General features: G+C 38.6%; 1 protein-coding gene across 1 annotated transcript in view; it reads right to left on the reverse strand.

The window, feature by feature from the left end:
* Positions 1-12,344: 12,344 nt before the first annotated feature.
* The window catches only part of xpr1.L (xenotropic and polytropic retrovirus receptor 1 L homeolog), a gene marked incomplete at its 5' end in the record, with an annotated part of 81,776 nt that continues 69,860 nt past the window's right edge, over positions 12,345-24,260 (reverse strand). Inside the window, 4 exon segments of the mRNA NM_001093461.1 lie at positions 12,345-15,416; positions 16,508-16,729; positions 18,135-18,274; positions 19,414-19,580. Of these exon segments, the coding sequence (NP_001086930.1) occupies positions 15,356-15,416; positions 16,508-16,729; positions 18,135-18,274; positions 19,414-19,580 (590 nt within the window). The 3' untranslated portion in view covers positions 12,345-15,355.

Consider the following 24,260-nt stretch of genomic DNA (forward strand, 5'->3'; position numbering starts at 1 on the left):
CTGCCACTAACCATTCAGATCAAATAAAGTAGTAAAAGGAACAAATCAGACGATATCCTGCCCGTGACAGCAATCGTACCAAAGTTATGTCTGACAAATTCTAGTGATATAGATCCATTGTTATAGTCAGATTGGCAATACATGCAGAGATATTATCGTTAGCCGACAGAAATCTTTTAACCTGTCTGATCGACTAAACGACCAATCTCCATGGTACAAAAAATGTTGGGACTCTCACACACAGTCCAAAAATCATACGAATCGAGGATTTGTACGATTACATCTGCACATCTATGGCCACCTTTAAAGGAAAAGGAAAGTCTTCTTCTGCTTGGAGGTGCCAAATCTTAGACACCCCTGAGTGATTGTATTTACTTACCTGAAACCCCGGGCCAGTGCTCCTATCAGCAGAAAACTGCACCAACCCAGGGTTCTTCCAGCGAGCACCACAGATCGATCCTCTTCCGGCTTCTTCTTTCTTCAAAATTGTTGGGGCAGACACATGAACGAAATAGCCGACTTTTTAGTTAAAGTTCAGCTTTTCACTCTAATGCTCATGCACAGCTGCGAGAAGAAAGAAGAAGACGGAAGAGGATCGCTCCATGGTGCTCGCTGGAAGAACCCCGGGCTGGTGCAGTTTTCTGCTGATCGGAGCACTGGCCCCAGGGCCGGATTTACATAGCACACATCCAAGTGGAAGAAGCGCTTACTTCTCCTTTAAGATAGAACCATTTGTTTTTAAGCTCACAAAGAGACCCTTGGCCATAGACGCACAGATAATATTATGGCCATAGACGTAACAATTGCAAACTTTCTTGGAAAGGATCTTTCCAAGAAAGATAGTTAGTTTCAATACACGTGTATATACAGGTAGAAACAATAGAATTCTACCTGTATCTGACGATTCAGAACTAACAATGGCCGATGTTCTGGTGCCTTCAAAGGCACCCAATTAAAATTTTCCATCCAGCTCGATCGACAAACCAACCGGTATCCCAGTCTTCTGCCTAGATAGGCCACCATACATGCACCGAATATCGTACGAAAAATCATTTCGTACAATATTATCTGTGCGTCTATAGCTCACATGGATATTGGTCATCTTCGATAAATCTGCTCTACCACAGACGACTAATCTGAAAATGCTTTCCCACGGGCAATAATGTAAATCACCGTAAAATTGCCTCATGAGGAAACTTTGGGCTACCTCACAAAACCAAAGAGACTCGTGTTTTCCAACCAGCAATTTACACTATTGCTCGTAGGAAAGGATTTTCAGAACATAATATGCCCGCAGATTTATTGCAGGCGACTAATCTCCACGTGTACTGAATACCCCAGGCACTAAGGTGCCAATTTACTAAAATTGTATTCTGTGGGTTTTTTTATATCTCTAAAACTAAAAAAATAAAGATGTATTAAATTTTAATACAAAACTGCACCAAGTAAAATAGTCAAGCTCCCAATGGGAGCTTTTTAACCATTCAGAATTTTAGAAGTTTTCTGATATTTTTTCGCTAGCAATAGTCCGAAAAATTCAGCATTTTAGAGGTTTTATAGGTGTCTGTATTTTTTTAACGCATTGTTCAAGGTTTTTTCAGTTTGTACTTTTTTATTCTGATCTTTTAATAACTTTCATAGTATTAATGCTTTTAGAGAAATAGTTTAATCGTGGTTTCCAAAAGCTCTAATACCACCAAAATTCAACCTTTAATAAATGGGCCTGCCCAGCTATGGCCAGACAAGGTGGATCTTGGCCTGATGAGAAACGCAGGCCGAGAATCCCCTCCTCGGCAACTGCTCTGCTGATCGAAGTGCCTGTACCCAGAAACATTGCCTCTGCTTGAGTGCAGACAGACGCAGCAGATTTTGCAGCTGAAAAGCAAGATTTTCATCTTTTACCAAAATACACCATTCACATGCTCATGCATCACATAGTGGTTATTAGGGGATCACATATGAGTAGATGACTGGGAAGTACCAATATCATATTTCAGACTTTGATCTAGTAAACCCTACTAACTTATGAGGGTTCATAAATGACACATTCCTGAAAAAATTACCTGCTACAGAGAGCAGCAATTTTAGGGTTTCAACAACCTTTATCTTAATGTTAGATTGTGGCAACAATTTTAGGGTTTCAACAACCTTTATCTTAATGTTAGATTGTGGCAGAGGTGTCAGGGTCAACCGGGGGGTTCAATTACGCTAGTTCTTATTGCAAGGCATAGTAATGTGAAGATAGCATGTGCAATGCTACTTTTTGTGGTCACATGTGGCTTGCTCCATAGGAAATCATAATCGGAATTGCCAGCAGTTGCAAAACACTAATTATGGGCATTAGAGGAGATCCTCTGTGACTTGTATGAGAGAAACAGCCAGAAAGAAGACTTCCTGTGGGGTTTAAATGCTGCAGAATATTCTCTGCAGCAAATGCTGGAGAGTGTTTCCTTAGTAACACTGCTTGTTTCCGTGGCGACTCAGTTTCCACTGCACACAGGGCAACATGGAGGGAGCATTACCATGGCCTGTTACTTTGTGCATTCGTGGAAAGCTTAGCAGACAGTGACACCACATAGACTGCTGCCTTACAAATCAACCCCGTCGAGGAACACTGACATAAGTGCAAAGCTGCCCATACAGTCTGACATACACTTGTTTCCCAAGTTCACCAAATGAGCAGATCTCTGCCAGATTTGACTATCCACACACTGTGCCAAATTGGGATAATTATGTAAACCTGTTGGGCAAGGATTGTATCAATGTAGCTATGGGGTAGTCTACCTATTTAATTTTCAAACCTGTCTGATAGATACAAAGCCGATTTGCACCAGAAATCAATGGGGCAGGCCCCTGGGGGCCCCCAAACATGGGCAAATAACTTAGTCTGGAAGGTCAGCAGTTTATATCATCCCATACATAGCCTTTCTCTAAAAAAAACTGGGTTATTGGGTTAACCAATGACCAATCGTAGCCCTTATTGGTAAATCTGGGAATCTTTGCTGCTTGTGTGAAGCCATATGTTTGTGTGGTGCAGTACCATCGATTCTATTGTCTGGACCAATCAGTGACAGCCTTGATCTTTTTTTCTAGGGCAAAGAAGAAACTTTTTAAATATCTTTTCCCACTCCCCAAATCTGTGTGGGCTTTACCCAAGTTCCTGAGCAATTGGGAGCAGAGCCGAGCCCAGCTGAGCTGTTGGCAAAGGTGGGTAGTACTTTTAGATGAGCAGGTAGATGGGCATGTGAGAGGAGGGTGGCCAGTGTAAGCAGATGCAAGAGGTTCTTGATTTGGGCAGCTGTATCTTTGATGACCGGGTTCTATCAGTGCCTATTGTTACAATGACTATTTTGAATCCCAGTCCTGCATTTGCCCTGCCTGTGTTCTGGAGGTGCATTGGTAGGTATTTTACATAAAAGTGACACTGCAGTTACCCAGCCATGTTAACATTGAGCAGGCCCTAGGATTCTATGAAGGAATTTAAAAGGGTTTAACATAATGTAGAGAGTGATTTGTAAAAAAAAAAAAAAAAAAAAATTGTAATTTGCAGTTGGTTTAATTTTTTAATATATATTTAGCAGCTCTCCAGTTTACAATCTAGTTGCTAGGGACCAAATAACCCTAGCAACCGTGCATTGATTTGAATGAGAGATTGGAATATAAATCGGAGAGGGCCTGAATAGAGCCTGTGATCCGACCACCTGTTTTGGATGCATTATAGCCAAATGTTGGGCCCTAGGGCCCGCGATTAGATGAGCCCGATATAGTCCAAAATGTGGGCATATCGGGGAGAGATCCACTCATTTGGCGACATCCCCAATGAGGGGTACTCTGAGTCTATGGCCACCTTAAGCTATCAAGTACAAGATATTTTTTTATTTTTACAGAGGGAAAGGAAATCATTTTTTTTTAAAAAAATGTGAATTATTTGATTAATATGAGAATTGGCTTTCCAGATAATGGATCCTATAACTGTATTATATACACAAACTGTGGTAAAAAGCCAGAAAAATAATCTAAGCATCCTTTTTAATGAGAGCACAAACCTAGGGCATTATCTCAGTAAAGGGTAAGTCAAAATGCGTTTTTCATCCCAAAGGCAGGATTAAAAAGATATTTGTATGTTGTGTGCATGGACTTTCTACCCAACCTTAATTACTAGTGAGGTTTAATAATCTGCTAAAAGAAGTGACTTATTCATGACCTTTACTGGGATTTTAAACTCCCACTGGAGCCTTTTCCCCTGCATCAAACGTAAGACAGCCACGTTCAGCAGCATTTACCAACTATATATATATGTATATATACACATACATACACTATATATACATATACACACACACACCCCACACACACCTGGATATAAGATGATTTGTGTGTCTTACTTACACACATGAAGCATTCAGTTTGGCAACTGCAGATTTCTAAGGAATGGCTGAATTTATGCAGCTGCCATTACATTTGCAGGGCAGATGTTTCACTTCCAAAACAGCTATTATGTTTGAATTCCCTTTTTTCTTTGATCGCCGGCATTTTGACTGCTCCTATCGCTGGATCATGTTCAGTACTGTAACAGAACTGTAGTACTGTACACGTGGGCAGGCCACGCATTGGCACCCCCTAGTGAATTTCACTTCCCTTGTTCTTTAAGCTCTACACTCTTTTTGCACCTAGTTTAAATGTGGATCAGTGCATTTTAGATGGAAACGCTGACAACTATGGTCTGAATACTTCGTTAAATATATTTCAAATCTAAGCCATAGTACAGTACAACAGAACTGCAGCTTTGTGATCGAGGAGATCATTTGATGCTTTCTCCCTGTGAACACAACATTAAAGTAAAGGTTTATTAAAGGGATTATTTCATGGTTTTTATGATGTAGTTTAAATTAAACTGTTTTAAATTGCAAATAATTCACCCTACAATATAAAAGGTCATTCCTAAACCAGCAAGTCTATTGTAATGTAGGCAGCCATCTCAGGTCATTTTGCCTGGTCATGTACTTTCAGAAAGAGCTAGCACTTTAGGATGGAACTGCTTTCTGGAAGGCTATTTCTCCTACTCAATGTAACAGAATGTGTCTCAGTTAGACCTGGATTTTACTATTGAGTGCTGCTCTTAGATCTACCAGGCTGTTATCTTGTGTTATGGAGTTGCTATCTGGTTACCTTCCTATTCTTCTGTTGTTAGGCTTCTGGGGGGGAGGGGGAGATATTACTCAAACTTGCAGCACAGCAGTAAAGAGTGACTAAAGTTTATCAGAGCACATGTCAAATGACTGGGAGCAGCTGGGAAACTGACAATATGTCTAGCCCCATGTCAGATTTCAAATAGCAGCACTATTAACTAATGCATTTTACCCATTGCCCATAACAGTATCCCTTTAAGGCCCAGACTGGCAATCTGTGGATGGGGCTGCTCTCAATTGCCATAGACAGTCACTATTTATTAAGCTGGCCATAGACAAATAGATATAATTTAATTATAATTTTCAGGCCATGTGTGGAGAGTCCCGACATTTTTCATACTATGCCAATCAGTCGTTCAGTCGATTGGAAAGGTTCGAAAATTGATGTAGACTACTGATAATTTCTCTGAATGTATTGCCGATCTGACAATTTTCAGTGGGAAACTGTCACCAGCATTTGTCGGACAACATTAGTACGATTGCTGTCAGGGGCAGAACATCGGCTGATCTGTTCTTTTACTACTTTTTTAGTAGCAGATCGGGAGATGGGGACGTCCATTCGTCCAATATTGCAGGTAAACCTGCACGTCTATGGCCACCTTTAGGCTTGTGGGGGTTGTTTGGGCCTATATTGATTCCCAGACTTGGGTTCCTTCAAAATCACTCTACTATAGTGATCCCCAACCAGTAGCTTGTGAGCAACATGTTGCTCTCCAACCCCTTGGATGTTGCTCTCAGTGTCCTCAAAGCAGGTGCTTTTTTTTTTCAGGCTTGGAGGCAAGTTTTAATTGCATAAAAACCAAGTATAGTGCCAAGTAGAACCTCCTGTAGGCTGCCAGTCCACATAGGGGCTACCAAATAGCCAATCAAAGCCCTTATTTGGCATCCCAAGGGACTTTTTCAGGAAAAAGCAGCAGTTTAATATGCAAGGTATTTGTGTATTCGTAATCAAATTAAAGGGGAAGTTCACCTTTACATTGACCTGTAGCATGTTTTAGATTCATCCATTTTAAGGTCAGATTTTGAGCTTTATATTCAGGGGCACCTATGAAAGTTCATGGTGCAAAGCATGTAGCACATATATATATATATTTATTTAGGCCACACCTATATTTTGGTCACTTCCCTTTGACCACACCCACATTAGGTCACATCCATTAACATAAAATAAATATGTTACATTTGAATTATTAGTTCTCATACTCTGGCTATTTGTAGCCTGCAGCTGCTTTCTGTTTGTCGGGGTCAATGAACCCAGCAACACAATAACAGACTTACTGCAAAACTTTTTATTTCACTCCGGCAATTTAGCTCAAGAAATTACAAAAAGATTTTTATAATTCCAAATAACATAAGTTTGTCCTGCAGAAGCTCCATTCTCTCATCTCCTGTTGAACTGAGAGTTATTTTGCTCTGTTGTTGCTATGTCAATGGCAAGAAAAGTGGCAGCCAACTAAAGCATGGCATATAGAATTCCAGATTTAAATGCCCTATAAGCTCCAGCAGGGAAAGGGTTAAGTGCCCACCCCAGTTGGGATGAATGTTTATAGCAATGGCAGCTCCTCTTAAAGATTTACAGTATTTCATAATGCAACTGACAAAGCAAACTGAAAGCAACAATAAATCTGCCTGGATCTCCACAGCAACAGCAGGCACCAAGCAGGCATGTGTGATTGGCTTATTATAGCATCTCTCAGTACCAACAGGGGCACGTCAGGAATATAGAAATGATTACATTCCTCCCCCCCCCCCCCCGTTCAATTGCAGAACAAAGCAGGGATTGCTGCTGCTGTGCTTCTCTTACTGATAAGACCAGTGTATTAGCTATAGTATATTACAGATGAGTCTGCAATCAGAACAATGTCTAATAGCTTTGTAAACCTCCCCTGGGGTTGCTATTAATTACTTCAGGCTTTAAATGAGTATTTGCAAGAACAAATAAAGTCATTTAGTGCAGTGCTGTCCAACTAGTGGCCCTCGGGCCACATCCAGCCTGTGACCTGCCCCTGATGTGGTCCCCCCACATGAAAGTCTTCCTGCTGTGACTATTTACCTTGTGTAAGCTTTAAAAGGTATCAATCCTGAGATTAACTGGCCCCTGCATTGTTTACACCCCAAATTTAGATAGTAAACTCCTGCATTGTTCACACCTGTAACACATCTATTGTTCAAAACTGAAAGTGCCCACATAGTTCACACCTCATAAAAACTTGAGGGGCACCAGCATTGTGACACTGTATGTAGCACAGTATGTACTGTTCATCTTAGAGTGGTCCTGATAGGTTTCCCTGTCTCCTGCCTTCCCTATGCTCCCAGTGTGCCATACTCTGCCTCCCCTATGTTCCCTGTGTGTGCGCCATACTCTACCTGCCCTATGCCACAGAGTTGTGGGATGACTATATAAAATGAAGAGGCTTCAGAGAATACTAGATACTCTAACCTTACATGTAAATCTATAAAACCAGGGTATTTCAGAACCTCTAGGTTATTTGTTACATTGATCTAAATTATAGTACAGGGTATTTTATATTTTGTCAAATGATCAGCTGTGGAGAGCTCCGCCAAGAAAACAATGCCTGAGTTCTGTGAAATGGAGTAGGGATTTGAGTAGATAGAGGAGCTGGTGGTGATTGGCTACAGATTCTTAGGTTAAGAGGGGGGTCCTGATCCAAGCCCATGCCAGGATAAACAGGTTGTTCCTATGAAGAGTATTGGAATTTAGGTTACAGATCTGTAGCTTACTGCATATGGAGGTATAACCGTTATTTCCCCATTTATCCTAAACCCATGAAACCAGTTATTACAACCCTAGGGTGATATGGTGGGGACAAAGGAAGCATATTTAGATGGATTATTTATTGAAAAGTAATTTGCAATTGATAACTGTATTTGTTTATCCCTTTCTGTCTGACTCTTAAAACAATAGACCAGTAGTTCTCCGGTATGTCTTATAGTCGGCTTTTTTCCAAAAATTTCTAGTGCAGAAAAAAAATTGTGAAAAATACGAATCATATGAATTTTTCTGATTTTACACCCGAAAACCATGAAATCTTCGAGTTATTGCATGAAAATTATCGTTATTAACTTCGCTAGCAAAAGAGACAGACGCTAGCTATATACCTTAACTATACAGTGGGCTCATGTGTAGGGCATTAAAACAACTATTGTCTTTATTAAGGTTCCCTGGACTTGTGTAACGTTATGTATTTGCTGCAACATATTCGTACATTCAACTTTAAACTTCCCACCGTATGCAAATTAGCCTGAGTGAAGACCTCTAACGAAGCTGCACTAGGATTTGCTCGCATTGCCGAAGTAACGCTAGAGAAAATTCACCAGCGTTCAGCACCCTGGACGCAGCTTCGCATTTAAGTAAATTAGCGCCGTCTGAGTGAATTTTCACCTGGCAAAGTGTTGCGATGGATGTGAAGTGGACACTGGCGAATTTTCGCCGCTTTGTAAATTTACCCCTCTGTCTGGATTAGTACATCCCCAGTAGGAAAACAACATTAGTTTCCACAACAAGAGAGCAGTGCGAAGCAATTCGATCACATAAGATTTTTACTTGATGGTGACATAGAAGCCACATTCTGTCTTCAGTGGACTGTTTTGGGAAAGTGAAATTCAAAGGAAAAGCAACATGGCAATAAATGAGATGCTAACCCACATATGTAATAAAAGGCACTAATTTTGCCCAGGAGCAGCAAACCATATCAACCAATAAGATGTTTGCTATTAAACAGATGCCCACTAAATGCTTCCTGCTGCTTTGTTGCTATAGGTGTTTAGTCCAGTAGCAAACGTTGCTCTTTGTATTACATTTAATAAATACAAGTTTAATAGTAGAAGTCCTACTAAGAAAAGGACACTAGACATCACATCCTATGATGCTCTGGTCTGTAGACTGATGGATGGAGAAAGGACTTGGTGAGAAATGACCAAACAAAGGCCATAACTGCAACTGCTGATTAGATAGATATTTCAGTTGGTCTACTCGCAAATATACAGGGATGCAGACAATGTCCCCTTTAGAGAACATATAAACACTTACCTCACTTAGAGTCAAGGAAGAGATTGCTGGTGTGAAACATATTGCAGGCTGCTCTGATTAAGGGCCACACGGGGAGAATAGCAAACATATCCATCTCCCTCTCTCACACGGGCTCATCTAGTCATCTGCTCTCTGCCTTCTGGATTAATGCAACATTTAATATAACTGATTGACTCTATAATCCCAATATAAAAAAAAGAAGTGGGCTGGATTATGATCAATGTAGCCATCAGGCCAGTGAGAGAATTAGGAGTTAGCTGTTCTTAAAAGGCAGAAGCAGATTCACTGTCAAAGTCATGTTTCCAAGTGAATTTAAAGAACACACAAGTGCAATACCAGTGAGCGTTTGATAGTACATGTATGGGACCTGTTATCCAGAATGTGCAGGACATGGGGTATTCCGGATAAGAGATCTTTCCGTAATTTGGATCGTCATACCTTAAATCTACTATAAAACCATTTAAACGTTAAATAAACCCAATAGGCCGGGTTTGCCCCGAATAAGGATTATTTATTTAATTGGTATTAAGTATTATCACAGGGACAAAGGAAATCATTTTTAAAAATGTGAATTATTTGGATAAAATGGAGTCTATGAGATACGGCCTTTCCATAATTTGGAGCTTTCTGGATAACGGAACCCATACCGGTATTAGAATCACTGTTGCAACAGTTGTAGGATAGGAAGGAGCATAACAATCCGCAGACTTGGCTGCAAAATTCCTTTATTATCACAACATGTTTCGGATCATCATGGATCCTTTTTCAAGATCCATGATGATCCGAAACATGTTGTGATAATAAAGGAATTTTGCAGCCAAGTCTGCGGATTGTTATGCTCCTTCCTATCCTACAACTGTTGCATGAGTACAAATTTGGCCTGGCTGGTGTGGCCTGAGTAGGAAAGTGAGCTACACAGGTGGAGATCGTTTGGATAAAACTACATTTTAGAATCACTGTTGTGTTGATGATGATGGTGGTGATAAGAGTTTCATCCCCACCAATATTAAGGACTTCTATACAAAGTACAGTTTGTAAGTAATTGTGCTGCTAAAGAAATGGTCCCTGGTTTAGTAATTGTTATGAGCAGGGGCTCAAACCCCAAAAATGTATTTTTATTTCTATTTTTGGGGATTTCTAAGTTATTTGTGGTCTAACCTCTCGGGTTAAATGTCTTTACAGGAAGTTCATAGACAGAGGCACTGACACTTTGACCTTTAAAGCTGCTGAGCTAAAAGCCAGTCTAAAACTGCCGATATCTCAGAAACTATAGTCATGTAAATTGTCAAAATGCTCAGAGGCTCATTAATTCTTTTTATGGGGGGTTTGGACCTCTTTAAGGAGTACTTCATGTTCTGTAATCTGGTTAAACCAGAGTGTCGGCTGATTGCAGTTTTGTTTGTAGAGCTATTTGCCCATTGCCCAAGGTTTTAACATGCCTGTAACCAACAGGTCCATTTTTGTTTATGTGGTTGAACAGCTGGTTGAATGAAAGGCAGCATTTAATTTAAAACATTGGCCAGTTAGTTGTTCAGCACTGAGAGCTCACAGCATCAGACATACAAGTGAATTTCAGGGCAGTGCCAAAATTCAGGAGATGTGTTCTATCATTTTTGTAAGAACGAGTGCAAAGCATTTACCAACATTTTCTTATTATGGTGTTTAGCAAATGTATTTAAGCTGTGATTTATATGTTGAAGATTGTGGTTACTGTAGGACAACACTAGTCTGCACTATTAAGCTTTGTATGATGGTGTGCATAAATACAATATAGGGAGTTATTCCTCATACAAAAAGCCAATTCTGTCAGCACTGAACTCCAATCCTCACAAAAAAAATTCTCTATCATTTTCATGGTTGGAAGAGAATCTCTTGTTGGACCCCTGACATAGCAGAGCCCCACTGTGCATCACAGAGGCATATAACAACTATCATATACCATTATCTGGGTGTGAGATTGGGCCCCGACATCAGTTTTTCTGTTGCCTTATGATTCTTATTCTTTTTTTTTTTAAGGTGAAAGTAACACTTTACTAATGGGAATCTGCCTTAAAAGGGTGGTTCATCTTTAAAGGGATACTGTCATGGGAAAATTTTTTTTTTCCAAAATGAATCAGTTAATAGTGCTGCTCCAGCAGAATTCTGCACTGAAATCCATTTCTCAAAAGAGCAAACAGATTTTTTTATATTCAATTTTGAAATCTGACATGGGGCTAGACATATTGTCAATTTCGCAGCTGCCCCAAGTCATGTGACTTGTGCTCTGATAAACTACAATCACTCTTTACTGCTGTACTGCAAGTTGGACTGATATCACCCACCTCCCTTTTCCCTTCCAGCAGCCAAACAAAAGAACAATGGGAAGGTAACCAGATAACAGCTCCCTAACACAAGATAACACGCGCCTGGTAGATCTAAGAACAACACTCAATAGTAAAAACCCATGTCTCACTGAGACACATTCAGTTACATTGAGAAGGAAAAACAGCAGCCTGCCAGAAAGCATTTCTCTCCTAAAGTGCAGGCAAAAGTCACATGACCAGGGGCAGCTGGGAAATTGACAAAATATCTAGCCCCATGTCAGATTTCAAAATTGAATATAAAAAAATCTGGTTGCTCTTTTGAGAAATGGATTTCAGTGCAGAATTCTGTTGGAGTAGCACTATTAACTGATTCATTTTGAAAAAAGCATGTTTTCCGATGACAGGATCCCTTTAAGTTAACTTTTAGTATCTTATACAATGGCCAATTCTAAGCAACTTTTCAATTGGCCTTCACTTTTTTTTTATTTATAGTTTTTAACTTATTTGCCTTCTTCTACTGACTCCTTACATCTTTCAAATGGGAATCACTGACCCCATCTAAAAACAAATGGTCTAATATAAATATATTGTCATAGCTACAATTACTCGTCATTCTATCAAGGACCTCTACTCTTCATATTCCAGTCTCTTATTTAAATCAATACATTTTTGCTAGAGAATTTGGATCCTAGCCACTACCCAGCAGCTAGTTTATGGAACCCTGGTCTTCTTCTTGTACTAGAACAATGCAGTCAACCCCATTGCCATTTTGTATAGAAAAGCAACAGACGGAATCCAGAATTATTTTCTTTTTCTTTTACCAAAAAACACATAAAGCCACATTAAATTTTTATACAATCTACAAACAAGAAGCACTTGGTGCCATATATTCCTACTGACCAGAAAGTACTCCACAGTATAAAAAAAAAGTACTCTTTATATCCATCGAAGGGGAACAGAAAACTAGAAGCACAGTCACAATAAGACAAGCGAAAAGCATGTGATCATAGTTTTCAAGGAAAACCAGGAACACTGAACTCAAATTGGCAGGCAACAAGCATGGCATGAAAAGAGGAGAATGGAGATAGAACCTCAAAAAAAAGTATGAGGAGGGAAGGTGAGAGGGTTTGGAATGGAATGCAGCAGAAAGAACAAGTCACAGTGCTTATACTGAAGACACGTAGCAGGTGGGGAGCTTCACAGTGGGTAGAGAGCTGGAGAGGGGGAGCAGGGAGGGACAGAGTGTGCTTTTATTCCCCTCTTTCCCTGACTTTTCATTGATCCCTCTTCCAGACACGGTTCCCTTGTTGCACAGACTCACACCACATCTTATACAAGAACAACAAATTTGCCACATTACAGCTACCAAGCTTAAGTTTAGGTCTCTGCCTGAGGCAGGGAGGGAGCCCCCTGTTAAATAGATCTCTAGTAGCACTGAGAAAACATGACCTCCCTTCAGGTGTATGTAAGGAACAGTGGTGTTCAGATGAGACTAATTGCAAATACTGTTCATCCAAGAACCAAAGGAAGAGTTCCAGGTCACAATGGTGAATCCTCTGCTCGTGAGTTTAAGATCCATCACCGTGTTTACCCCTTAACCGCGTGGAGTCTTTAAGAGTCGATAACATGCCAGGTCCTACTATCATTAACAGTCAAGGATTAATAACAGTTACTGCAGGGTCCTATTGCTGAGATATTTAGCAAATAAACCAACATTTCCACATTGGGAAAGTGAGACGCTATTGCTGTCTGAGCTACTATTTATGCTAGAATATATGACACACTGCAAAACCAAAGGAAAGATCACAGCTTAAGTTGTGTTATCTGTCAGACAACTACTCTTGATCTTTTGCAACATGCAGTGTGATCACAGTAAGGCCAGGATTATTCATTTAAAGGGGAACTATCGCCAAGATGAACATTTTATATAAGCTTCATCATTCTGAAATAAGAAGCTTTCTAAATACAATCAATTAAATATTCTGTACTGCTTCATCTTCACCATTCCTTTCTCAGAACGTTACATTTAGAACGTTTCTTATTTCAGTATGAAGCAGCTTATATTACATTTTCATTTTTATGATGCTTCCCCTTTAAGGAGAAGGTATAATTAATATCACAATTAAATCAGAGTATGGGAATAATAATAATTAATTAATATACAATGTACAAAGAAAGTGTAGTTTAGTGTGTCATTTTTTTCCCATTTAGACAACTATCATTGATAAAAGCAAATTAGAAAGGAACAGTGTTCCTCGTGTTTGCACATCTTTTTTATGGGTTCATGTGAATATAAGTCTGATTAGAGAAATTGGTGCCCTCTCCCTAAACTCGGCCGTTGAGTCCCTTTGTATAAAGACTATAATCTCCATCGGAACAGGAAAGGTACACAGCATGCGCACAGATAAGAGAAGCCAAGCAGAACAGCAATGCACATACACGGCTACAGCAAGACAAAACAGCAGCGGTCACAAACCTCAGCAATGCTCTTAGTCACTCTCACTCTTTCAGCCCATTCACAAAAAGGAAGCGAGAAGAGCAACAAGTGCTAGGATCTTCTAGAGGTAAATTGTCACCCAAAGGAGGTCTAGTTTAAAGATTGTCCTTGCACGTACTGAAAAAACAAACTGTGAGATGCGGGGCACTTTTTATTCTATTACTGAGCCTGTCTCATGGAGCAGGTGATAAATGAACCTTTATAGGGCTCTTATATACCTGTAGGTGATGTCTTATGTAGCATGCTGCCCCGTGTCCAATGACTGCATTGTGCATCTTTTATTACAGAGCGGGGGAGAAAAGGAAAGGACGGGGGGGGGGTTAAGACTGGTTCCCTGTTTTGAGCCCTTGTGGAAGGAGTTGCTGGTAAATGTGGTATAACCCAAAAGGCAACAATGAGACTGAACATAAGTTATGAGCCAGCACATAGATGAGTTAACTGCACCAAAATACGCAGTATTTTCATATCCTCTGGCAGTAAGAGAGAGAGAAGGCTGCATTTAACCACTGCGGTAGGAGGGAGTGTAACCCATAGCTAAATAGTAAGCAGCAAAGTGGTCAGCACACAGCACAATCCCCAGTGCAAATCATTGAGGCTAGTGGAGGGAGTGCTCAGCTCTTACAAAGAGCACAATTCAGGCCCAGAGCAGGACTGGCTTCTGTTAGATGCTGAAATGGCCGATTGCCACCAAGACACTAATTAAGGATATGAACATATGCAGTAAGAAAGACTAGAGATGCCCGAGAAAATTTGGACGGATTAAGAACAAAATGAACTTTGGCTTAAAACAATGAAGTTGTGAACATGAATGAAAGCAAAGTATCCCTCGTAACTTTGTCACTCCCCCAGCCCCATATTTGTGGGACCCCTCCCAGCACTGCTGGGGGGTGGGAAAACAAAATATTCATGGTGATTTGCAGATGCATAAATTGAAAAGGAAAATGGGGTGAGCAGAAGACAAACATCAATTAACTGCTGTGAAAAATAAAACACTACCAGCAAAGCTGGCGTTTGTGGCACCACAGCATCTCAAATCTGAATTAAAGTCCATTTAGAATCAGGCAAGAGATGAAACCGAAGACTTGCGGGATGATATGTCTGTAACAACCCCCAGTGTCCATTCCATTCTAGTAGCTTCTCTTGTTACTTCTAACCATGGATTGCAAGAATTGTTTAAAAATGTGAAAGGCAGGCGTGCAACAAGCCAACCTAATGACAATGGGAGAGAGTGGAAGGGCAGAGAGAAGCCAGAGTGGGGGAAATGGCAGCCTGGCAGAGATGGTTGAGGCTGAATTATTATTATTGTTGACTTTTTTCATGTGTTCGCTTCATCATCAGTGTCATCGATCAGGATCTTTGCATCTTTCATCTTACTCCTAAGAGGAAAAAGTAAACGAGATAGAGAAAAATTAAAATGCACCCAGGGACAAAGTACCCAAGGGAATTTAATATACTGACAGATCTGCATGAATTATTCTGCCCAAGGAGTCCTAATAAAACTAAAAAAACTGTTTATTTGCAGTTAACATCTATTTTGGAAAAACTGACAAAAGAAATGTTATATTTAGAGGAATTGTTCAGTGTAAAAATAAAAACTGGGTAAATAGATCGTATGTGCAAAATAAAAAATGTTTCTAATATAGTTAGTTAGGCAAAAATGTAATATATAAAGGCTGGAGTGACTGGATGCCTAACATAACAAAACACTACTTCCTGCTTTTCAGCTCTCTTGGTTTCCACTGATCAGTGACTTGAGGGGGCATATGGGTCATATCTGTTGCTTTTGAATCTGAGCTGAATGCTGAGGATCAATTGCAAACTCACTGAACAGTTATGTCCCATGTGGCCCCCCTTCAAGTCGCTGACTAACTCAGAGTTAAAGAGCTGAAAAGCAGGAAGTAGGGTTTTGGTTATTATGTTAGACATCCAGTCACTGCAGTCTTTATACATTACATTTTTGCCTAACTAACTATATTAGATACATTTTTTATTTTGCACATACAATCTATTCACCCAGTTTTTATTTCTACACTGAACTGAAGATGAAGGCTAAAAACTGCACTGGCCCAAGGAATTTCAGTAGAAGCTCCTCATTGCCATCTTCATTTCAGCCTTGCTAGGTGCATGCACCTGTCCAGGCCCAGAGTAAGAGGAAGAAGAAGACAGCGAATGAGCTTCTACAGAAATACCTCGCCCCGGTGCAGCTTTCTGCTAACAGGAGGACTGGAGCAATTTTCAAGTGGTACTAGACACCTGGCGGTATTTTACTATATACAACAATGTAATTCAGACATGACTTGTCAAGTGAAGTCAGCATTTCAGGAATACTCTAGGTGTGCTGTGCCATTCGTAGTGGCTTTTGGCCAACACATGTATTTTGTTCATGAGCTATAAAATAAATTGGAGTCATTCTTCACTAAAAATGTTTGATAGCCATGTTGGCATTACTGTTGCCAATGCCACTTACTGGGATGACAGCCTTGGCCTACGAAGGGACATGCTTTGGCTACGTTTCCATATCCTGCTTTTAACTCGATTCTTTACTCCATCGTCTTGATCCATCATCTGCTCCAGCATGGTCTGGTCATCTGCATTCAATGGTGCAACGGAGATGTCTCGCACAGCACGGAATTCACCACAGTTATTTAAATGCTCATTCTCAAGTCGGAAGAAGTTCCACACAAAGCGGCTACAAATAATCCAAAAGACATCATAAATAAAGGCAAAAACAGGTAACAGAACATTTTATATACAGAAAAGTTCTCTGCACAAGCCTGAGGAATAATGTCCTCGTTCAAACTTTATATGAAATAGATTTAATGGTAATAATTACAGAAACTTTTTGCGCTGTGTCACAAAAAGTGCTTTTTCAGGGTGTTTGTTTGTACAAACCTCCACCACTTCGTGCTTCATTTGTTTTTGTTTGTTTTTTTTGTTGTTTTTTTTAATATTTACAAAAAACTATTTTGGATCAATTTCACTCCTCGTTGCAATGCCCTTTTCCTCTTCTTGTACCTGATAAACGTTTCATCTGTCGCCTAACTTGAATACCTTAAAACCACGTCTTTTCTTACCCACCTCAACACCAACACTTCTGTCGCACCACAAAGATTTTGTTTTATGAAACATACTATATATTTATTAAAATGATTTTAAAGACATCTCTAGAAGGTTCTTGAATGAGCTGAAATAAAATGTCATTAAAGGGGATGTTCACCTTTTAATTAACTTTTAGTATGTTATAGAATGACCATTCCTAAGCAACTTTTCAATTGGCCATCATTATTTATTTTTTATACTTTTTGAATTATTTGCCTATTTCTTTTGACTCTTTCCAGCTTTCAAATGGGCGTTGCTGACCCCCTTCTCAAAATCAAATGCTCTGTAAGGCTACAAATGTATTGTTATTGCTAATTTTCATTACTCGTATTTTTATTCAGGCCTCTCCTATTCATATTACTTCTCTTAGTCTCTTATTCAAATCAGTGCATGGTAAGGTAATTTGGACCAGAGCAACCAGATTGCTTGAAATGCAAATTGAAGAGCTGTGAAATAAAAAGCTAAATAACTCAAAAATCAAAATCCTTAAATAATAAAAAGTGAAAACCACTTGCAAATTGTCTCAGAATATCACTCTTTACATCATACTAAAAGTTATCTCAAAGGTGAACAACTGCTTTAAGCATATTTACAACTATGCTATCTTTTTCCGACTTGGCAACCCCATTACCCCAGTCAATGTCTGGATAATCGAAGTTGCCTATTATAAGAGCTTCACCTAGTTGTAAAGCTGCTTCAATTTGTGTAGTATCTGGGCTTCATTCTCCCCACGTATAGGAGGTGGTTTGTAGCATAGACCAATGATCATTTTCTTTGTAACCTTTACTAACTCTCTACCCACAGCAAGTTCAAACCCTCCCCAGTGCCAGCCATGGTTATTTCTTTATTGTATAGTTGTAATTCTGGCTTTACATAAAGAAGAACTCCAATTTCCATTGCAGTTAAGAGACAAGCACATTTAGTATTTGACAGAAAACCCATAGGGCCAAAAGGAACTCTGCCAACAGTCTTAGAGCAATACTGTGTGCTCTCACCGGAAGACCTCAAGAGGTGCAAGTACAGTGGAAATGACATCTCCTGCGTCTGTGAAGAGGTTTAAGGATGTGACGGAAATCTGAATAGTCCAAGCAAACCGTAGGATAACATCTTGGATAATTGCACAATAATAATAGGCCTAAGGAAAAAAGAAAGATCAGAATCTGAATGCAGAAAACTTGACATATGTGTTACACTCTCAGGCAACAAACTGCTAGTAAATAGGAGAAGTGGTAGGTCTCTAAGCCTAATACATAATCCAACATGAAAACACACTGCAATACTAATAGTGCAGACTACTAGGTTTAGTACATACATACATACATACATACATACATATATATATATATATATATATATATATATATATATATATATATATATATATATATATATATATGAAAGCAAACAAAAACACACACATATAAATCTAGTCTTAAATGCATCTGTATTGTGACATACTTATATGAGTGCACATGAAGAACAGCAATATAAGGTATGGTACAAGGATTTAGCCCGCTCATCACAAATGATACAGATGGCACTTACACAAGTTTAAAATGGGATGTATCCTTGTCTGAATTGTGCATTATCTAATAATGTAATTATTTAATTTAAGGAAGGCATATTTTCATATACTTATGCCAGCAGGTGGCCAATAAAAGGGCAGCCAAGTTTGGGAGTTTTCCTTTGAAAGCAGCATGTAAGTTGTGAGTAAAACTTAGTCCCAGAATTTTACATACTGGAAAATCAATTCAGTCTATTTGTGACCATATGTTTCACAACATCATTCAACGACATGTAATGATATGACAAAGTTACCTGTACCCCACTTTTTTATGAAGGCAGGTCACACAGCCTCACAATTAACGTATACGGTCATTGATTCTGTGCCACCCTTGAGAAAGGGTGGAGATATGGAAATCATTGTAAAAAAAAAAAAAGAGAGAGAGGCCTTTTTGGATTCATACGCATCAAGTCTAAAGGGTTTAAATTGTGACTATGATATGTATGGCTTTACATAGTATTTATCAGACAATATTTGTGATATATGTTTAAATGTGGTTATTTCTGCTGTGCTAATTTCTCTAATACTCTGGACGAAGGTGGAACTAGTATTCAACAGGCGGGGCTTTCATATGACTTGCTGTTTATACGCAATTGATCCAATTGATTCATGTTAAGTGTTTAAGAAAACGATGTGTAGTTCAAAACTTTACACTTGTTTTCTGTAATTCATTGCAGCATATAAGAACCTCATATACGTGCTGCACCTACCTTCTGTGGGTACACAATCTCTTCTCGCAGGAAGGTGTTCTCGCCTGCGTTGCGGTCAAATAGCCCCCAGTCCATCTTCAAATCCCAGATAAGTGTGTAGCAGGAACTAATGAAATAAAAGACGATCCACAGGTAGAAAAATACCTGAGCATCACTGTGGTTGCGCTCTATGAGAGAGAGAGAAACAGTACTGACTTATTAAAATAAGCCACACAAATTATATGAAGGACATTAAACAGGAGGAATGTACATAGTAACAAAACCCAAAGTAGTGTAAGATTTGGGGAAACTTAAAAACAGAGTATTTAAAATCTAGGATTCACTGTATATCAATGTACACTATAATAAAAGTGAATTGATATTCCACAAAGCCAAATTATATTATCAACTAATCATTATAACTGTTACCTGTCTGTACTGTAAAGATAAGGTTATTTAAGTTGCCACACGAGGGCAGCAGAACATAAGGCAGAGGTTTGTGTGTGTGTATATATATATATATAGATATACTGTATGTACCAGAGATGAGACATTGCTGAGGAAACAATCAAACAAATGCTGTTCCTGTGTTGATTATATGACTGCATATAATTTTTATATTAGAATTTATAGTGGGTCGAGTACCAGCAGGAAAGTAACAGCGCAGAATGGGTTCCAGGATGGATGGATGATTGCTAATAGATTATTGGTGGGGTGTGGGATAATTATCCAGCAGTTAAGAATGCATCTGATCTACTCCATCCAGTTCCAAAGCATCTACAGATATAGGATCCGTTATTCAGAAACCCATTATCCAGAAAGCTATGAATTAAAAAGACAGGCCATCTCCCGTAGACTTCATTATAATGAAATAATTCATGATTTCCTTTAATAAAATAGTACTCTGCACTTCATCCAAACTAAGATTTAATTCATCCTTATTGGAGGCAAAACAATTCTGTTGGGTTTCTTTAATATTTCAGTTATTTTTAGTAGACTTAAAGTATAGGGATCCAAATTACAGAAAGATCCCTTATATGGAAAACCCCAGGACCTGAGCATTCTGGATAACAGGTCCCATACCTGTACTCAGTAAAAGTAAAGCAAGCAGGTCCAAAATATTTAAGTAGTACTAATTTTGCTCAGGCAATGTCCAAAACATTTTATATGTATGTGTATATATATATATATATATATATATATATATATATATATATATATATATATATATATATATATATATATATATATATGTGTGTGTATATATGTATATGTATATATGTATATGTATGTATGTATGTATGTATGTATGTATGTGTGTGTGTATATATATATATATATATATATATATATATATATATATATATATATATATATATATATATATATATATATATATATATATATATATATATATATATATATATATATATATGGGTATATCTAAGGTTATATATCAGTGTGGGTCAGTGAATCACAACATATTAAGTCTCCGATATAGTTGCATTCAGTCTAAACAAACTGATCACCCCCTCCAGTCCTTCCATCTTAGGGCAATGAATGACACATGGTGCTACTTGCTGCTAGGGATGGGTGAATTTTTTCGACTTGTTTCACCTCAAAAATGACGGCCATAGACTTGTATGGCGGCATGCGTCAAAAAAAAAAATATAAAAAAAAAAAAAAAAAAGATGTGCATCAAAACAATTTCGCAGCGCAAAATTTTTTTTTTGACGCCCATAGACTTTAACGACATTTCGATGGCGGCGAATTTTTGGCAAAACTAAACAAGTCAAATTCGCCCATCTCTACTTGCTGCAACTATAAACAGGCAAAAATTACCCTGCCATAGGCAATACTGGGAACTGTCTCTGCTAAAACACTCAAATCGCAAAATTGCTCAAAAAATGCATACATAGGCATTTTTGAGTGGTTACGCAATTTGATTGTTTTAGCAGAGACAATTTTTTTTATCCAGAATGCTTGGGACCTGGGATTTTTCGTATAACGGATCTTTCCCTAATCTAGATTCTCCTACCTTAAGTCTACTAGAAAATCATGTAAACATTAAGGGTCAGCTAAGGGTCTTTTTTTTTATGGTCAAAACGGTCAAATTCGAATAGGGAGTTATCCGAATTTGATTCGAGTTTAAAAAAAAAAAAAATAATCGAATTCGATTTTCGAGATATAACATACTCTGGCCCTTTAAGAATTCGGCTATTTGCCACCTAAAACCTGCCGAATTACAAGTCAATGGGAGAGGTCCAGGGATCAATTTAGAGATGTTTGCAGCCTTTCTGACATTCGAGTTTTTTCGGAGAAAAAAATTAGAATCGAGTTTGATTGAATTCAATTAGAATTTTCGGGTCGATTAAATTCGTCCGAGTTTGATATTATGAATACATTTCGGTAAGTCGAATTTCGAATTTATGGGAGTTTTAAAAAAACTCACATGAATTCTAAATTCGACCCTTGACAAATGCTTCCAATAAGGATTAATTATATCTTAGTTTGGATCAAGTACATAATAACAAGTAGCACCGTGTATCAATGCCCTTAGATTCTTCCACCGCTGCATTGTGAAAACTGGGAAACCTATGCCAGACACAGGAGATGCTGCTTACACTACTACTTCAGTCTGTCTGGTACAGGTATAAGGTAAATAAGTGTATGTGGCAGCCCCATAGTTACAGTGCTCTGAAAAGCAAAAACACAAGGCAGGTTTAGGTAGTAAATATCTACAAATGCATCTAGCCAGTGACTCTCCCACTAAAACACAAATCCCAGTATCCCACACACATGCTAAGAATTATATTTAATGAGCATCATAAAAAATGCAAATTGAAGAAAAGCATCTCTTTTCTATGGGTAGGACTACACAAGGACACAACTAGAACATTTACATAAAGCTTCACTGTCAATCAGGTTGCTTGGGTCACCGGCTGCAGCAAGGCATTGAAATTCCAGGTTACCATGGACGGACGCAGACACATACAATGCAGTGAAAGCACATTTCATATGATTATGAGTGCATGTATGGTAGCCTGCTGCTTCTGACTGATATTCATGTGTGGCCCCTCATAGGCTCTCTGCCAGTTCATCTCGTGGGCCAGTTGGTTGAAGAGCATATCAGATTGTAGTGTGTGTGGTCTTTACAAACAGGAAAAGCTTATACTTAACACACAAAAACAATACAAATTTTGCGAAGATTTAGCTTAAAAGAGAATGAAACTCCGAGAACAATTCTAAGCTCCCTTAAGATGCCTCTATTTCCCCTATCAAACACCAATACTGGGGGCTCAGAAAACAGAGCACACAGCAGGGCTGCACCATCACACGCCACTCATCAAGGTCTCATCATCCAGACCGGCATGAGATGGCAGCAGGCCCAGACTGGCAATCTGTGGATTCTGGCAAATGTCAGAGAGGCTCCTGTAAGTTGCCATAGACACTCACTTTTAGCCTTTTAACCAGTCCTCCCCTACTTCCTACCCCCAATTATGACTATGCAATTCTTGCGGATATAAGACAAAATTGTTACAAAAATATACTATTAGGGTCCTACGAGACCGATACAGTTTGATGTTCATGTCATAACAAAATTTCAATAAAAATTATAAATTGGAAAAAAATAACTTTGCTTTTAAATCTGAGCTGAATGCTGAGGATCAATTACAAACTCACTGAACAGAAATGTACCATGTGGCCCCCCTTAAAGTCGCTGACTAACTCAGAGTTATAGAGCTGAAAAGCAGGAAGTTGTGTTCTGTTATGTTCTGTTAGACATCCATCCCTCCAGTCTTTATACATTACATTTTTGCCTAACTAACTATATTAGAAACATTTTATTTCTTTCTTTTGCACAGCCTATTTATTTACCCAGTTTTTACACTGAACTGTTCCTTTAAGGGTCGAATAGGAAATTCAAATTTATTTTTGATGAAAACTCTCAAATTCAAATTGTGAATTATCGAAACTCGATTTAATTTGAATTCGAAATTTATCAAACCTATACCCTTGGAAAATGTTGAATTCGACTGCCACCTTAAACCTGCTGAGTTCATGTATAAGTCAATGGGAGAGGTCCAGTGACCAATTTGAAGATGTTACTAGCCTTAGTGACATTCAAGTTTTTTTTTTTTTTGTAGTAAGAATAAGAATCGAGTTTACTCTAATTCGATTCAAATTCGGTTCGAGTTGGTAACATTTGTTTTAGAGCTTTGGTTATTAATTTTTTTTTCTTAAATAACTTCCCAATCGAATTTCAAGTATATTCGGATTTATTTCAGTTTAAAAAAAACACATGAATTCGAAATTCGACCTTTGATAAATGTGCCTCTATGTGTGTCTTTGCCCTGAAGTGAAGGCTTCAAGCAGATGCCATAAACACTTGATTGTCTATTCTGCCATTGATGTGTTTTCCAGCACAATTCACTAAGTTGAGTTTATACAAGCCCAACGTGGTTGCCAATCAGCTGACAGAATGAAAAATGGAAAATGAGGAAACTCGTGGCTTATTTTATTCAGGGAGGTTCTCAGTCTATATAGGAACAACTTAGTTCTGCAAACAAGCACACAAGCTGATGTGTCAGGAAATAATAAAACATACCATGACAGTATCCACATAGCAATGTCCCACTATCAGTAAACACGGCATATCAAACGGATATTGTGCTGGAAACAAAACTAGCAATTAACTGGTGAAAAAACAGCACTCATCCGTCACATAGATTACATCAAATCATAATAAAAACAAAGTGGATCATACACTTTCATATGAAAGCTCAGAAAAGACCAGGAGTATTTTTATCCCATGTAGGTTTATTTGATTGATTTAGAATAACGGTTGGGCCTATTCTAAGCAACTT

Source organism: Xenopus laevis, chromosome 4L (genome assembly GCF_017654675.1).
Source record: "Xenopus laevis strain J_2021 chromosome 4L, Xenopus_laevis_v10.1, whole genome shotgun sequence".
Taxonomy (NCBI): Eukaryota; Metazoa; Chordata; class Amphibia; order Anura; family Pipidae; genus Xenopus; species Xenopus laevis.